General features: G+C 41.7%; 1 protein-coding gene across 3 annotated transcripts in view; it reads left to right on the forward strand.

Moving 5' to 3' along the window:
- The window catches only part of FSHR (follicle stimulating hormone receptor), a 169,387-nt gene that overhangs the window by 127,192 nt on the left and 23,650 nt on the right, over nt 1-18,545 (forward strand). For 2 of the 3 annotated variants that reach the window (XM_036873566.1, XM_036873565.1), the window contains exons 5-6: nt 14,759-14,830; nt 16,069-16,146. In XM_036873566.1, the coding sequence (XP_036729461.1) occupies nt 14,759-14,830; nt 16,069-16,146 (150 nt within the window). The remainder of the gene's footprint in view (nt 1-14,758; nt 14,831-16,068; nt 16,147-18,545) is intronic. The other variant, XM_036873568.1, reaches the window with a different exon arrangement.

Raw genomic sequence — 18,545 nt, forward strand, 5'->3', positions numbered from 1 at the left:
AATATGCTTCAAGAGGCTAATGAAAGACAAAAAGGGACTCTACATCCTCTTAGATCTGTTCTAGACCTCAGGTGCTTGGTGTCTAAATTGTGTTCTTCACAAATCTGGGGATCCCAGAGTGACTGTCCTGTCCTGAGTTCAGCATATTCAGATCCAGCACAAAGGGCCCTGTATGGAAGGAGAAAGTCCCTCTATAAGACAGGAAAATCCGGCCTCCTGCAGACCACTCTACTTCCCAGATCAGGCTCCTCTTCCCCAGGATTCAAGGAGACCCTTTAAATGCTGAGATCCTTCAGAGGCATCAAACACTTAAATCAGGTGTAAATTACTCTTAAATAAAGCACAGCAGAAGCTCTGCTTCTTAAGCTAAAGGGGACTCACGGAATGAGCCCTGCCACTTCGGCCCCTTACAAATGAGCACAGCCAGCCTTAGTGGAGCCTGAGAGGTACTGGATGTGGCATCAGGCTTAAGAGGCAGACAACACCCAGCAGCCATTGGAGCTGGCCTGGGAGGGCAAATCCCTGGCAGGGCTGGCCCCAGGCACAGGCAGAAGGAGAGACAGCTTAGCTGGCGAGAATCTGAAGGGCATCAAGTGAAGCCCCACCTCCGTGGAAAATAAACTGCTGTCTCTTCTTCCACCACTGCAGCCTCAATATTGGAAGGTTTCAAGGGTATTTTGGTCCTTTCTGACCCTTTTAGATTTGCAATTTTCCCTGGGAGAGGCCACATATTAAGATACTGGAGCTAACACAAGAACTGTCAGCTACCGTCTCTGTAGGGATGGGGCAGCCCCTGGAAGCAGAGATGGGCCAGAGGAGGTTGGGCAGCGCCGTGGGCAACAGGGGGTGGGCAGGACAGTGAGAAAGGGAGGGCATCATGCAGTCAACTCTGGTTACCAGATTATGTGCTCCTCCAGGATGGGGACCAGGCTGTCTTCACGGCCATACCCCCAGTGCGTGGCACAAAAAAAGGCGTTCAGCTATTTATTTCTCCTTTTAGAGAACACTGGCTGTGATCCCTCACGCCAGACCTCTTGTGCACCTGGTTCTCGCCTCACTCTGTTATGCTTGTTGAGGGACCCATTTGTTCCTTGCTGCCCTCGTTCATCTCATCTGCTTTATCTTTCACAGTATGTGCTCTTAGGTTGTAAGCCAAGAACACAGGCATCTTCTAGCCAAATGGCCCCGCTGCTCCCAAACCCTTGGCCTGTCCATCTGGGAAGATGCTGTCTTCCCGTGGGCATGGCTATAGGAGGAAGGCATTCCAGGGGGCTCCTCGGCCAGCCAGATCAGCTGGCTCAAGACTGGGGAGCAGTGAAGTGGCAGGAGAGGGCATCACCTGATTCAACTGACCTCCAATCCAGAGCAAAGGCTGCATCTAGCTCATCTCTGAGCTTCTACAGAAGGGTCTGCCCACAGTAGGTCCTTAATGAAAATGTGGGCCTGGATTTGAATCTTTCTGTTTGGGTAGTGGAAGGGAAGCAGCTGCTGTTTTTAGAGAAATATCTTGGGGCATTACAGAGTGTGAACACTGCAGTGACAAATGGTCTAAGGAAGAATATTTTCATCCCCAGCAGACATTACAAAAATGTTCTGCTGCGGTTTAATCATGAGGTCACCCACAGCAAACACCCCACAAATAATGTCTAGTTCAAGAGGGGCTGAGCTCCTCCCGCACCAGTTGGGATTCAAAGATAAAATCAGGCAGCCTCCCTCACAAAGCTCACCCAGCACAGTCTCTCTGGACAAGGGCCAAACCACAGGAGCCGCCTGGACACCAAGGAAAAGCTCTTCTCTTTACGGGAGAGCCGCATGCTTAGGCTCCAGCCGTGGTCCTGCTTTGTAAGCAAGTAACGAGACCTCTCCAGGCCTCATGTAAGACGGAGAGGAAAGGGACAGCCCCATCTCCTTCAAAAGTTGTAAGGAAGAGAAAGGAAGGGAGAAGATGAGTCAGGGTGCGGGGACGCTTTGAAAGTTCAAAATGGCAAACAAGTGCAAGCACTGCTGATTGGACAGGGCACTGCTGGCGGATATGGGGTGGGACACAGAAATCACAATTTAGAAAGCACTTTCACTTTATATTAATTTACATAGTCTTACAAAAGCCCTCTGAGACATTTGCTGATGGTTCCATTTCACAGATGGGAAACTTGAGGTTCAGAGATGCTGAATGAATTGCCCTAATTCCCAAAATGGGATTAAGAAAGGATCTTGGAGCAGGAGAGACAGGGAAACTGATACTAACTGAACATCTGCTAGATGGCAGACTCTAAACTAGGTATTTTGTTCTCACAACTCATCTTCCAACCTTCCAAAACAGTGAGGTGTGTATTTTGCCCAATTTATAAATGAGGAATTTGAAACTCAGAGATCCTGTAGTTGGAAGAACTGAGATCTGAGGCCAGAAGTGTCTGACTCCATCCCGGTTCTCCCCGCTTTCCGGGGCTCCGCGGCTGGGAAGGTGCGGAGTGTGGGTGAAGCCAATGTCAACGTACCCAGTGTTCTGAGCGCAAGAGTGACACCTGATTCCTGTTTGCCGTTTGGAACTTGTGATCATCTACGCGGCTATGCTGAAGTGTACCTAAGAAATAGCTTTCTAAATAATTAATGCTTGAAATGAGTTGTGGGGAAGGGTGTGCAAACTGTTTAAAATATTAACTCTTTTGCGACTCCCCTATGTAATTTAAAAGTAACTACTTGCCACAGATTGGTAGTCTGATTAAAGTTATTCGTACATCGGCATCCCAGAAGGTCCCAAAAGATTACCTCTTAGCAACACTCTGTTAGCAGTGAATCTAACTTGGAGAGATCTTTAAGTTTTAAAAGTCCTTATGTGGCCAATGTGGTATCATGGAAAGAAGATCACCAAGAGGCATGGGAGCCCGAGGGCCCAGGTTCCGATCCCATTTCTTCCACTTGCTAGCAAACAAGTTAACTGAAACTCTGTAAGCCTCAGTTTCCTTATCTAGAAAATGCAGCTAATAATAGTATCTTCTTCATGGAGTTGTGGGCAGGAACAAGTGACTCTGTACAGGCAAGACCTGTATGATGGTGCCTTACATGTGGTAAGGTAATTGGAAAGTATTAACTATGATTTTTTCTGGTTTGAGCTTAGAAATTTGGGTGATTCACTTACCCTCTATGAGTGTTGCCTCCCTTATCTGTAAGATGGGAATCATAATTATATTCACCTTAGAAACTCACAGTAAAGTCAGATGAGGTAATATGAAATAACTCTGTCAGTCACTTGAGCTACACAAATATAAGATAAAGCGATTTTCCAGTCTTTTCTTCCTAGAAGTCTGGGTCAGAACTGTGACCTGTGTAATCAGTTCCTAGGACTTCAGTTACTTCCCAAATACCAGTCCTCTGGTCTATTGACACTTTAGGCAGCCTCTCACCCGGGCCCAAGTCAGACACTGGTCACTGTGTCCCCAAGCAGGAGGAGACAGTGATGAAAGTTGCCACGCGGTTTTCCTAAAGTCCTTCTCTCAACCTAAGTGACACAACAGCAGCTCCCACCCTTCCCCAGGGTGGGGGGCTGGGAAGGGCAGATTCTCAGGCGTCTCCAGGAACCCTTCTCACAAGGTTCCTACACCGTTTTCATGCCCACTGCGCACGAGAGGTTAAGAGTTGTGTAACTGGTTTCTAGAAACCTGGACTATAGCATGTCTCATACCTCGGCATCTCAGGAAAAACTCCGACTCTGACATCCTGTTACACTGAGACCTGCCCTAGCCAAGAAGGCATCGTATAGCAGGCTCCAAATTGAAAGGACAAATAACAACAAAGTGAGAGCTGCTCAGTAACCCATCACAAACTTTATTTTTTTCTATATTCAGGCCCATTTTGTCAAAGATTTCTCTTCAGTTTAGTCCTCCTTTGATTCATTTTGCCATCAGAGAACATGATTTCTTCTTACCCAGACAGGGTGTGTAGTAGAGAGGTTAATTGTTGGGCTAGGAGAAGGAATCTGATCCTGTGACTGATAGACCCTGTACAGCTGCAGGGGAGTTATTCAGAGTCTCTTACCTTCCCTCTTTAGGTTGTACCCTAAAGGGGCCCATCCTAAAATGCCTGAAATGCTGGCAGAAATTGGATCAATGTTCATTTGACAGAGTGTGCCTTTTCACCAATGTGGTTCTGTAAACTTTCTGATTTATATCATGGTAGAGGAATACAGGGGGCTGACTAATAGAACACTCTGTCTAAGAGAGAGTTTGCCAACCATGTCCTAAATGGTAACAGCATTTTTGGAGAATTAGCATAAATCAGCATAAATACTCTAGCTTCTAGCAGGGCTTCCAAGGTTGAAACAGGAAACACCAAACTCAGGAGATACTCTACAATAAAGGAAGAATCCAGGGTCAATATGTTTGGGGAAAGCCAGCACACTACTTCCTCCTCTTGGGCATTTACAATGAATAATATTGTGGTAAAGGCTCTGAGAATCCTGCAGGAAAGAAACTGTTTAACCTTATTAATCCAGCACTTCCTAGACTTGTTTGATGACTGTGGCCTTTCATTTGTAAGCAAAGCATGTATAACCTTTGGAAACAGCACTTATAGAGAAATGCTCAAAGTTTCTAAGTTGGAAGTCACCTTAGAGGTCACAGAGTTCAACTCCCCTTTCCAATTCTACACCCAGTTCCAATGTGTGGGGTTTCCCCTCACACATCCAAGCAATTCTCAGACACCAGCTGGGCACCCTACAATTCAACTCAATTGTGACACTATCTACCTGGATACAGCATTAGCTCCCACAGATTTAAGGCTCAGTCCTACAAGACTGTCCCCCTTCAGGCACCAATTGTAAGTCCAGGCTGCCACCTGTGATCCTGACCAGACAGCTATAGATTGGAGGTTCCAATGACCCCGCTTTGAGTTTGGTTAATTTGCTAGAGAGGCTCACAGAACTCAGGGAAACATTTTGCTTACTAGATTACCAGCTTATTATAAAAGGATACAACTTAGGAACAGCCAAATGGAAGACATGCATAGGGCAAGGTATGGGGAAAGGATTCAGAGTTTCCATGCCTTCTCCAAGCCCACCATGCTCCCCACCCAGAAGGTCTATGCCAGGAAGGGGAATGGAGACCAAATATATATTTTGTATCATAAATAACAATATCACACCCCTCATGAAGAAACCTAGCCACACAGACACATTTCCAGAGGTAGGGAACCAAGTGCTTTGCGGTACAATTCATTCTTCTGTCTGATCACGGAAGGAGCACAAACTTTAGAGTCAGAAAGATGTGGATTCAACCTCTAGCTCTGCCCCCTTATGTGCGGCTTTGTGAAAGTGACTGGACCTCTCGGCTAAGCCTCCTCCACTCTGATATGAGGATGGTAATGATACCCATCTCCTAAGGTAGAGGAGAGGAATAAATAAAATAATCAATGTTAAGTGCTTGGTGTGGTACCTGGTACATAGGAAGTGTTCAATAAATGTTGACCATGATTATTATTAATCCTATACCTACTTGCCCAAGCAACACAGCACAAACCTATTACTATTTCCACCTGGAAGCTCTTCAGAATCACAGGCTTCTCTTCCCAATCAAAATATCCTACATAGTGAACAATATGGCCTTGATTCTTCACCCCATCAGCTAAAAAAACACCAAAAAACAACAACAAAAAACCTATATCCCAAAATAAGTTTATTTATAAAGTAGATACATATATAATGCAGTATTAATGTTTGTGTGCATTACAAAATATACACAAAAATGATATTTTAAAGTATGAAATAAAGGTGAATAAATTATATGTTTTACATGTACACCTTGCCTTATTATATACCATTTTATATGGCACAATAAGCCTAGTTTGCTCTCACTAATTACAATAACAGTATTTTAGAGAAAGCAATACCATAGGATGTGTTTCATTATTTTTTAATCCTTAGTTTAACACTCAGAAAAGCAATTCACAGGTCATTTCAATAATAGATTTCAATGGCTGTCAAAGCGGAGAACAAAACCTCACTAAAACAAATAGGTCTAATGGAAGAGCAGCCTATAGCTGTACTGAGTCACCCAGACTCCATGTTCAATCCTACTCTTTCATGCAAATATTTTTATGAAATTCAGCTAGTAAATTTTCTTCCCTAATGCCAATCAGATGTTCTTACAAACCTGAAAGATGTTGTATTTTTATGTTTCTAATCAAAGTGTTCAAAACCCAGTGAAAAAAATATAAATAAGTTAGAAAATTGCTTATCCTTGTTTTTAAAATATGCAATATGAGAGTTTTCATAACTGATGACATGCATCATTTTCAGCAATAAATTAATTTCCATTTTTCCCCAAACGTTTCCCTTTGAAATGCTGTTGTATTCTTCCTCATTATTAATACATCACCTTTCCCTTAAAGAGATAAATCAAATGTCTAATTTGAAAATATCTGCTTTGTAACATTATTTCTGATAGTCATTTGTCATCACAGAAAAACTCAGCCAATTGGAACACTTGTATTTTCTTTTAATTTGTAAGTCATCTTCCATTTTGTCAACTCCTTGTAGTAATTTTCCTCGAGATGACCAACAAGCCTCTAGGTAATAGTATGATCAGGACCCAGGCACTAAACAGAATCAGACAGGCAAGAAGGTTTATCCAGGCAGGTTTGTCCAAAGAAGGAGGAGGAAATTAGAGAACGGGGGCAGGAGGAATCTGGGAAATTCAGCTGCGGCTTTCAGTGGTTGCAACAGGGCACACAGAGCCTCCGGCAGCAGATAACAGACCAGCCTGCCCAGGCATCATGGAGGTCCCACAAGGACAACAAGGACCCAGACACGAAACAGCATCTCAGTGCCCAAGAGAACTGGGGGAAAGCAAGGCATGGCCCAGGTTCTAGGGAAACCAGGAAATCAGACACGGTCTCAGTTATAGCAATGGAATGTGACTGAACCATGTCCAATAACAGTGCCTGGACACAGTGCTAAGGTTTCCTGTTAAGTAAATCTTACTTCCCCGGGTAAAAGATAAAGGATCTGAGTCCTAGAGACTTCAACTAACTCCTTAAGGCCGTACAGCTTAAAAAGTGGTACAGCCAGGACTTGAACCCAGATCCTCTAGCAACAGAGCTGCTAGTTTAAAGCTATGCTACTCATCCTATCTGAGAATAGGACCAGAGCCCGATTGTTTAACCAGAATATTAGGTCAAAACAGAATCTGCAGCCAGGCTAATAAGGCTGAGATCTTCAAAATCCTGCCTTCGGGCTCATTAAATTCCCCCTGATTGCTAAGGAGTCTGGTTTCCATGGAGACTGAGGCAAGTTTGATCTGAATGTGAGTTAAATATTTCCAGCTTTGAAGACATGAGACTGGGGAGGCAAGAAACAAGGCTCTCCCACTGTCTCAGGTAATTCCTTACCCCAGATCATTTTACAGAAAGAGAAACCGAGGCTCTGAAAAGGTAAGTGAACTGCTCAGCACCATCCAACTAGTGAGAGAGAAAGCACTTAAATCCAGGGTCCCTCATCTTAAGTCTAAGGCCCTTTTCATTGAACTACAGCTTATTACACACACTCCCATCTAACTCCAAGTTTACATGATTTTACACCTAATCAAATCTTTATTTAATGATTTGGAAAGTATATGTTAGCATCTTTTCTAATGGTGTATGTAGAGATGCAAATTCCCAGTCAATAAGGATCTACAGTTAATAGAAAGCTCAATATCAGTGAGCCTCAAAAGGTAAGGTGGCTTCTCCTATATTAAGTGTAGTCCACTCTTCTCCTTCTTATGCATCATTGGATAACTAACTTCTCCCAGAGTGGTCAGGAGGAAGAAGTACATTTTATCTAAGAGACAGAAAAATGTAATTAAAAATGTAAAAAAATAAGGAAGACAAAGACTTAAATTAGGTGCAAACAAAGCTTATATCACAGGAAACCAATTAGAAGATGGAAAAAGGAGTTCAAGTTCAAACCCTCAGTCTTGGTTTCTAGGAAATGTGCTTTGGCAAAAATAATAAACCCCTAACCTAGACACACAACTGGCAGCGTCCCATTCTTAAATCAAATTTGCCTAAAATATCTCAGTGGGCCATTAAGGCCATGGTATGGAATCTTTCTGCCTCAGCTCACAAACTAAAAGAAAACTGGTTCGCACCGTCTCAGAATTCAGCATTCCTTGCCACAGTGGATTCTGAGTGGAATAGAGATAAAGAATTGCATTCTTTGTTAGCATGTGTGATGGAGAGTGATGTGTTGTTCTACCTGACTTTTCTCAGTTCAGTGGGTTATGCAGTAGGTTCTCAATAACTACCCATTGGTTTGTCCTGACCACTACTATGAAGTCAGGGTTATGGGATGGTGAAAATATGGGCCACCTCTGCTCAGGGAGTCCCCAAGTCTTCTTACTTCCCATTACAGCACCTCAGAGTGGCTTCTAAACACTTAGGCATCAAGTCCACACTTCTTTACCTGGTCTTAAAGGTTCTTGAGATACTGCCTCCTCCTTCCCTTTCCATCCTCTTTTCCTCTGTGTCCCACCTCCTACAAACCTCCTGTGGTCTAAGCTACACACGCTCACTTCCCTAGTTCAGGCCAGTAAGCTTTACATTCTCTCAGAAATCTGGTTTGCTCTCCTTCCTTGACTAATCCAACCCATATTGCTCTCCCCTTCCCTGAACTCTTAAGACACTCACAGTCAGTAACATAGATTTTAGCACTAGACCTGTCTGAGTATTTCCACTATACTAGTCTTAACTCCTCAATTCACCTGCAAACCCTGAAGACATGGGTCTTTGGTGGTTTGGGCATGGTCTTTGGTGTCCTCTCTTGGATGAGATGGAGGTTGTATGAAGAGAAGATGTACAGCCCAATGCAAAACAAGTGAGCACACATACACTATAAATTTAAGAAAAAACAACCTACCAGCACTGTTGAAGATTCATGAAAGCACTAATGATGTTTAGGACAATGAGCCTTAGAGCTTTGGGGTCAACTGTTCATGAAAGCAAGTATATTATCTAGTTAGGGGGCAGGACATAGTGGGACTGGTTCCCATCAATTGAAGGGACCTCACTAAGTTCATCCTGGCAGGCGAAGCACCCATTTTCATCACTGTAACCTCAAGATTGGCGACAGTTAGGCATGAAAGGTGTTAACACCAGCTCAGAATGTAAAGCCGGCTGTTGACTAGAGAGGACTGTAAGCCAGTTACCTTTCTTTAGAAGATCCATTTGCAGAACTTAAATTTGCTGACACTTGGCCCTCAGGCCTTTACCTGTTCTTGAAGATAAACTGCGGTTGAGTGAATCAAAATAATTTCACAGCAAACAGTCATCCGACCAAAGCAAACCCATTGAGACATAGAGCTCCTAGCTGATTACCCACTTCCAGCCTCTGTCAGACATGAATTTATTGATAAAGGGGAAAAATGAATTGAAAACTAGTGTTCATCTGAACTCCATTTCCTGAGTTACCTTGGGGTTGTGGAGAGTTTCAGCTATAGAGTTATCACCAATAATCCATCTCACTAGATGGTCACTAGATCTTTTTAAGTGCCTTAAACTCAGAACTACTGGAATAATCTTAGCCATTTTTGCTATGTTTTCTTTTCTATAAAGACCAAAAATTTCAGTGTGCATCTATAGACACTTATAGATGTCCCACAAGTATAGTGGCTTTGGGAGCTCATACTATTGATATTAAATAATGTACTTGTACCCTTCTCATTGACAATCATAAATTCTTCCCTCCTTCAATTATATAAAATTCTTACTCATTCACTAAGAGAAAGAGAACCAAGTTGTTATCCATATAATGTCAAATCAGTTAGGTGTGATGAACACAGCTAGTGAATGATTCCTTTTTTGTGCTCATCTCTTGACAGCACATAACACACTGCCTGGCCTGATACACATCAAGCACTTTACATGCACCAACCGCTGTGAAAGCATTGAGTTTTCAGAAGAAACATGATTTCCGATAGAGCATGTGCAAATGCCTGGAAACAGGGAAGAACTTAGCGCATCTGAAGAATTGAAGGAAAGCCACTGGTGCTGAAGTGAATTGGGTGAATGGCATGAGTTGAGGGTTCAAGTGTAAGTAGGAAGGAGTATAAATTTTACTATAGGAAACAACTAAAGAAAAGCAGAGGACTAATGCCATCTTATTTACGTTTTTTAAAAGAATGCTCTGTGTGCTGTATGGAGAATGGGTTTGAAAAAGACAAGATTAAATGTGTGGAAAGGAGGAGACTATTGCAGAAATCTAGAGGAAAGGTGATGGTGGCTTGTTCTAGAATGGTGTCAGTCGAGATGGAAGAAATTGTATGGAAATGGAATCTAAGAGGATGTTGAGATGGACTGGATGTTGGGGAATGAGGGTGACGAAGCCAAGTTTAATGTCACATTTCTAACAAATAATTGATAGATGGGAGTGCTATTTATGAGGAAGAATTGAGAAGGAGCAGTTTTGTGAAAGTGATGGGGGGAACTAGTTTAGTTTGCTATGTCAATGAGACATTCAGAAGAGGATATGTGAAGTAAACTTTAATTAGGATAAACTAGAGAGGTCAGAAGTCAAGTATAAATCTAGGAGTCGTCATCATATTGATACTACTTGAAGCCATGGGAAATGAGACCTTCCCAGCAAGACTATAGAGAAAAAAGGCAGAAGGCTCTGAGTACGTCTAGAGGAGGGGGCTTAAAAACTTAAAAGGAGTAACAAAGAAAGAGGTGGAATAATAGAAAAGTGTGATTGGACAGAAACTATTAGAAGAGAGAGACTGGCAGAGAGAACTGAATTCTCCTGAAAGGTCTAAAAAATGAGAATTTAAATTGTTCATTACATTCATTGTTTATGGGTTGGTAGATTTGGGGCATGACAAAAGTAGTTTCAGTGGAGAGGTATAGAATGAAAACAAATTGGAGCATCCTCAACAAATTAAAGAGGAACAGAACATGAGAAAATGAAGATAGCGTACACAGACAACTCTTTTAGAGACTTTACTGTAAAAGAAGGAAGAGAAACAAGGCTGGGCTGCAAGTGGAGACAGATTTGGAGCAAAGGCAAATGGCAACTGTCAGTGAGTCTATGTAAAATGTGAAATTCAGTACAAGTTAGTATCTGTCTTAGTCTAGGTAATCCAAAATATGTCTGAGCAAGGACTTAACAAGTGAGTATTTTATTTTACATTCAAACTGGAGAAAAGAGATTAGATGACTAAGAAGAAAAGAAGGAATGAGGGAAAGGCAACTCAAGAATGTATTATCGGCTGACTGCCACCAGGAAATCAAGGCCCAATTATGCTAGAGCCCATCTAAGCTGTCATTTAGAATACATTAAGAGTTGTTCACCCAAGGAGTGGAAGAGTTCACCACTAGAAGAGTTGCCCTATGGGGTGCTAACTCCCTTGTACCTCCCAATCTGCCCCATGCCTCAAAATAGTTGAGCAGATTCCTATAAGCGTCCCACTCAGAGGTGGTAGAGGAGCCGAGGATACAGAATGAGAGATACCCAGTACAACTGAGGGTCAGTGTCTGCTAAGTTAAATCCGTATGTAGCTCGTTGCTATGGTAACCACTAGAGTAAAAGATGGAGCAACAGGATGTGAAGCAGGGCTCAGTGGTGTCTGATATAATATCTACCTTGATATTCACACACTCCACATCCTTTCCAGTCTGGAAAGATGAAATGGCTTGCGTCTAGTTCATACCAGAGCTGGCATGTACATTCTCCTGATTCCTGGCCTCCAGACCTCCTTGCCTCTGTTTAAGATTAATTACTCCAAGTAGCCGTGATACCTGACAAGTAAATTAACTGAATAAGGGTTTTAATACATTCTTGGTGACAGAAGCAAGAAATGTTTTAGAACCAACAACCAATTAACCTAATATTTTATGAGCACATACTGTATTCCCAATCTGCACCAGTAGTATAGATTGTCAAAGAATATTAAGTATGGTCCTTGCTTTGATGTCTCATTAAAAGAATACTGCATAGACCCATGAGAAGAGATCTAAAAATAGTAGAAGGCTGGATATGATTATATAACAAATGTAGAATAAGCTTGTGTCAAGCTAGCAGATATTTAGTTATGGCAATGTTTCTGTTGGAACTTCTCTGAGTAGAATCTCAGAGGTGATGGAGAGCAATCATGAAAGTTATTTGTTTTGGTTAGAAACTTCAAACTTGAAATGTTAACAGAAGCTATCTCTGGGTAGTGAAACTAAAAGTGATTTTTACTGTCTGCTGTAGATGTTTCCATATTTTCCATAAGTTTCACAATACATATGTATTACTTTTATATTCAAAGAATATACTTTTTAAAATAACCAAAGGATGTTGAGCCACTAGAACTCTCATACATTGCTAGTGAGAGTGCAAAATGGTACAGCCACTTTGGAAAACAGTTTGGCAGCTTCTAATAAAGTTAAACATACACTTACCATCGACCTAGTAATCCCACTCATAGGTATTTACCCAAGAAAAGTAGAAATGTTCCCTCCCTCCCTCCCTCTGTCAGTCTCAGTCTGTCTCTGTCTCTCTGTCTCTCTCTCTCTCACACAGACACACACACTCACACACACACACTATACACAAATGTTTAAAGCAGCTTTTTTATAATCACAAAAACTGGAAACAACCTATGTGTCCTTCAACCTACGAATGAATAAACAAACTGTGGTATATCCATACAATGGAAGACTAATCTGCAATAAAAAACAGCAAACTACTGGGACTTCCCTGGCGGTCCACCAGGTAAGATTCCACACTCCCAATGCAGGGGGCCCAGGTTTGATCCCTGGTCGGGGAACTATATCCCACATGCATGCCGCAACTAAAACCCAGAGCAGCCAAAATAAATTAAATAAATAAATATTTAAAAAAAAAACAAAACAGTGAACTACTGATGCATACAATAACATGGAAGAATCTCAAATGCATTATACTGTATGAAAGAAGTTCCATAACATATGGTTGCACTGATATGACATTTTGGAAAAGGCAAAATTATAGAAATAGAAACTGATCATTGGTTGGTAGGAATAGGAAGCAGAAGGAGAGGTAACTACAAAGGGCAACACAACATAACTTGGAGGGTTCTGGAACTTGGCTGTATCTTGAGTGTGCCAGTATTTAAACAGCTGTATATGCTTGTGTTCACTCAGGTCTCTACACGAAACAATTTATTTTTCAGTGTGAAAATTTTTAAAGTAAATAACACAACAAATTCTTAACAAAAGCATGTTAACAGCTCTTTCCCACAAATGAAAAACAAAGGGAGACCATCTCAAGGGCTGTTGAAATACTCAAAGGAAGAATTGACCAAGATGGGTTCTGTGTGGATCACTGGGAACCAAGAAGGAGCAAAACATCTGAGAACCATTACAGGGAACCTGTAGGGAGAATGCACTGGCTTTCTGAAGACAGAAGCAGAGAACAAGACACTAAAGTCTACTCTAGAATCATAAACCCAAAAGACACACGACCTTTCACAATGATGAGTGCACCAGTGAAGGTTCCTTAGCTTGCAGGCAACCAAGACCAACTTTGTCTTAGGTAAGGCACACAGAGAAAAGGGAAATGGGAGTGGGAAGGAACTGGAAGGATTCTGAGTAACCCACAGGAGCCTGGGAAATGCTGAAGAACAGTGTGTCAGACAACTCCCATGGGGCAACTTGAAAATCTTTTCCACCACTGCTGTGGAAGCCAGTTCCACCCAAATTTCAACCAGCTTAATGCAGCTTAATTTCAACTGTATAGCAGCTACTCTGGCCTTGTGTACCTCTCATTTCTAGTCCTGGGGCTTCTTCTACACCACTGTGAGTGATGCCCAGTAGGAACTCGCTGGGTACCCACAAGTGTGCAAGTCAGAGTGGAGTTAACACCATGGGGATACCTTCCACCAACAGGAAATAAGTAGTCTGTGGATAAATGCCTCCCCTTTTCCCGCATTCAGAGCAATAGTTCTGATACCCATTTCGAAAATCTCCTAAGTCAATTCCTTGGCATTAAAGACCAGTCACTAGTAGTGGTGGACAACTCAATACAGTACAATAACTCATTCTTGTACTGATTATTTTCTTCCATCTCTGTTTCATTCCACCTGTCCCAAACTCTCTGAACTCATATTATCAAATATACTAACTGCAAGCCAGCCTTTATCTCAGGCTCTGCTTCCTGGGGAACCCAGGCCAAGACACACAGGCCTTGGGAATGATCCAATATAGCTCTGGAAATCTCAGCTGTAGAAATATGTGGACTATCTCTTGAGAGTTATGGTATCAGTGGACTCAGCTGTAACCAACCTTCAACTTCTTCCCAGGAGCGAGTCTGATGGGCTCAGCTTAGGTCACATACATACTCTGGGGTCAAAGGATATGGACCTCATGCCCTAATCTCAACAGAATCACTTGGAGAAGAGGCAGTTCTTCAAAGAGTATGTGGAGATTGGAAACAGGGGATGATTTAGGAAAATTCTGTTGTCTAGTTGCAAGTTGCTTTTGGATCATGTTAATTTATCTTTCTAAAAAAAAGGTGTGCCTTGTGGCATACTAGCACATCTTTGTGCCTAAAGTGTAAGTTTCCTTTCTCTAAGGTATCAGTAGCTTCCTAGACCCTGGTTAGAGCCTTAAAATAGAAAACATTAGCATGATTCAGGTGTATTATGGGATTTTCTGGTAGGTTTTTCTGAAAGCTCAAAACTGATATTTTGAATTTGGAAAGCTCAGACTCTAGCAATTGTTAAAATAGCCAGCTTCATTTTTCACTCACTCTCAGTTTGTCTCTTTCTAGGTTAATATCCAACACAGGTATTAAGCACTTGCCAGCTGTTCACAAGATTCAATCTCTCCAAAAGGTTTTACTGTAAGTTTGAAGAGCGGTTACCAACTCTTTACTCGATAGCTGTCCTGCCCAACAGCCTCTGGGCCTGTAATATGCACTGTGTAGTCTCCATCCTCCAAACATGTTGCTCTGGGTAAGCAGAGGTAGGAAGGCAAACAGCAAGTGTCCTCGGTTTTACCTTAAGACCAGCTAATCTCAGTTTGGAGAACGTCAGCAGGCTCCTTGGTAAGACAGTTGTCAACAGAGCCAGCTTGTAGCAAATCAGGAAGTCTCCCCTTTCTTCACTATTTAGTACCTTACGTACCTCCCTCCTGTAACTCCCCTTTGTCTTCCACCATCCTCTCCTCTTCCCTCCAGAATTCCCATGCTGCCCTAAGCATAAAGAAACCACCTGACAAACTCACACTGAAGTGTTAATGATGATGTATTTTGAAAGAGCAAGAGAAATGTATCTGTATTTTGAAAGAGCAAGAGAAATGTATCTGTATTTTGAAAGAGCAAGAGAAAAGGCAATGTATAATAGCAAGTTTATTTTCAATAGTGAAATTGTAAGAATCTGGACAGACCCAAAAGGAAGAGGTAGGGAAGAGATGCAATGAGCTAAGGAAGGAAGGAGAGAGGGAGGGAGAGGGAAAACTAGAGAATATCCCCCATTTCTCAAATTGTTCCAAGCAATTTACTCCTTTTACATTTACATGTTAGATCAGACCCAACAGGGAAGTTTCAGAGGATGAGGGGTACAAACAGAAAACTGAGACTTTCTTCATCCTTTCAGTCAGGAGGAGAAAAACCAATGATAAACACTTCTGTGACCCAAGGAGAACAGAGGAAGGAAACTAGCTTTGAGAAGGGGATTGAGATGGAGGAAGATGAAGGCCCAAGTAAGGTGAATGGAGAAGTTTGGTATGGAGATGAAAGGTCAGCTTAAGTGACTTTGTCCTACTGATCAGGTACCAACTGTGGAGGCAAGGATAATAAACGAGTCTGTTAGAACCTCAGCACAGTTGAATCAGCTAAGAAAACTTTCAGAGAGGGAAGAGACTGCATGTCTGCAATTCCATTGTTAAGAAGAACTGATATACTAAAGGTAAATGAGATGCCATTCACTTCCCAAACACTGAACTCATCATCCTTCAGAACAATAGCTATTCAAACATTACCTCAGCTAAAGACTACACCATGCCAAGTAGACTACTTGTGGGGAGGTGACATGGAGTGGAGCTGACATAAATACCTGATTTGTCTGTACTTTCTTCTAGAGACATTCAAGATAATATAAACATCCACACAGTTGAAAGAAATTCTTTCGTGGGGCTAAGTTTTGAAAGTATGATTCTGTAAGTAAAGGAAAAAACTCCAATGGAGGAACATTTGGTTTTTCATGTAATGATTTCTTTCTCATAATGGTATGCTCTTTTTTTTGTTTGGGTAACTTTGGCATTTCACCATTCCAGTTTCTCTCTGGTTCTGTGTTTTTCTCTCATTTCCCATTTTTACATTTCCAAATCACAACATGGAGACATGTTAATAATTTATGATTCTGTGGTGCAATTCAAGTATTTAAAATTGCTCTTTGAATGATGGTCTCCTGTGATGCAACATCTGTTCTGAGGGCCAGAATAACTCACGCATCAATAAAGCTAGTTATTGCCTGGCAAGGCTTTTGTTGCCCAAAGAAAAAGACCAAGAAGGAGTCTGAATCAAGAAGACATGGATATTCCCTCATAACCATGCCAAGCAGCTTCTGTTCAGCCCCACACTGAGCATATAAGATGACTTCTCATTTTCTTGGAACAATCACGTTTTTTAATGAGCTTGAGTTAATCTCCCTGACTTTTGGGAAAGTTTTTAAATGCACTCTGCATTGTTAATGGACTACCTTCTAATTGTTTGTGCCAATAGCCTGTGTGGCAGTTTACCCACTTCCAGAGATGGCCAGGAAATAGGGCACTAGGGGTTACCCAAGTGTTTGTGGGATCCATGGAAGTTAGATGCATAGAATGACATTTGGGGAACTGGTAATTGCAATTACATCTGTAAGAAAAGTATTTTCTCTTTACATTTCACAAATTGTTGTGTTCTTTTAAAAATATACATGTGTTTCAATATGCTGATATGTACAAAAGGTAAGTTCTAGTCCAGAAAGAATTTTAGTCTTTTTCAAAACAATAAGACGATTTAGAGACCCATCTATACCAAAAAAACAAAAAAAGCAAAAAAAAGGAGCAAGGTGGCGGAGGGGGTCAGAGAGAAATAGTAGGCAGAAATGAGAACATATTGAAGAATAAAGCTAAGCACAGTATTTGATGTAAATTTATTACAGAGAACAACAGAAAATGTTTGAAAGAGATTAGCAGAGAAATAGGATGTATGAAGGAAAAAATAAAATCAAAGGCCTGTATTCAGAGTACATAGTAGTAGGACAAAACTGTAGGTAATACTTAATCCTTTCACTTAATACGCTCATGATATTTGGAATCTCTGTGTGTGTGTGTGTGTGTGTGTGTGTGTGTGTGTGTGTGTGTGTTGGAAAGAGTTGATGGGGTGTGAGCAGTATGAGAGAAAGGGAAAGCAAAAGAAAAAAGCAGCATGAAATATGTGCAAAATAAAAGCAATTTTTCTAAGCATAAAGAAGGTATAATGTGATTTGATGCGAGGCTTAAAGGAAGAGTTCAATGAGGGAAGGAAGGTGGCTAAGAAAGGATGTTGGGTCGAAGATGGCCCTTAAAAGACGAGTGGGGGGGCTTCCCTGGTGGCGCAGTGGTTGAGAATCTGCCTGCCAATGCAGGGGACACGGGTTCGAGCCCTGGTCTGGGAAGATCCCACATGCCGCGGAGCAACTGGGCCCGTGAGCCACAATTACTGAGCCTGCGCGTCTGGAGCCTGTGCTCCGCAACAAGAGAGGCCGCGATAGTGACAGGCCCGCGCACCGTGATGAAGAGTGGCGCCGCTCGCCGCAACGAGAGAAAGCCCTCGCACAGAAACGAAGACCCAACACAGCCAAAAATACATAAATAAATTAAAAAAAAAAAAAAAAAAGACAAGTGGGATTTAGCCACAGCGTTGGCAAAGGACAAGCAGAGGAAACAGAATCTTCAAGGCCAAGGAGGTTAAAAAAAAAAAAAAAAAAAAAGCTAAAAAGGAACTTTTGGAAAATAGTGAGTACCTGAGTAATACCGGCCTGGTGTGTTGCAGCAAAAGGACTCCTTGGTTACATAATGGAGGGAGGAGATTAGTGATAAATGTAATCAGTTGTATCTGGATGCTTGTGCTTCTTTAAATGTTGCTCTAAACATATGTGTCATTTTTAAATATAGTGATTCAAAATTAGTTAATGTGGCAAGTTTATTAACAGAGTTTTTTTTTTGGCCGTGGCACGTGGCTTGTGAGGTCTTAGTTCCCTGACCTGGGATTGAACCCAGGCCTCAGCAGTGAAAGCACAGAGTCCTAACACTAGACCACCAGAGAACTCCCAGAGTATTTTTATAGAAAATATATAAGTGGTAACCTGAAATTAATATAATGTTAGATGTCAATTATCTCAATTTTTTTAAAAAGTCCATTTGTACTAATAACGTTCTCACAGTTTTGCATACTGACACACATCCTTTTTGTCCAGAACATAAGACAGAAGGCAGTCTGTCCTGATCTACCTAGTCTTAACTTTTCCCAAGTGGAGGAAAAGAATTTGAGGAAATAAGAACTTTGGAGAGAGTCCCGCAAGCCCAAAACTACA

The sequence above is a fragment of the Balaenoptera musculus genome, chromosome 13 (genome assembly GCF_009873245.2).
Source record: "Balaenoptera musculus isolate JJ_BM4_2016_0621 chromosome 13, mBalMus1.pri.v3, whole genome shotgun sequence".
Taxonomy (NCBI): domain Eukaryota; kingdom Metazoa; phylum Chordata; class Mammalia; order Artiodactyla; family Balaenopteridae; genus Balaenoptera; species Balaenoptera musculus.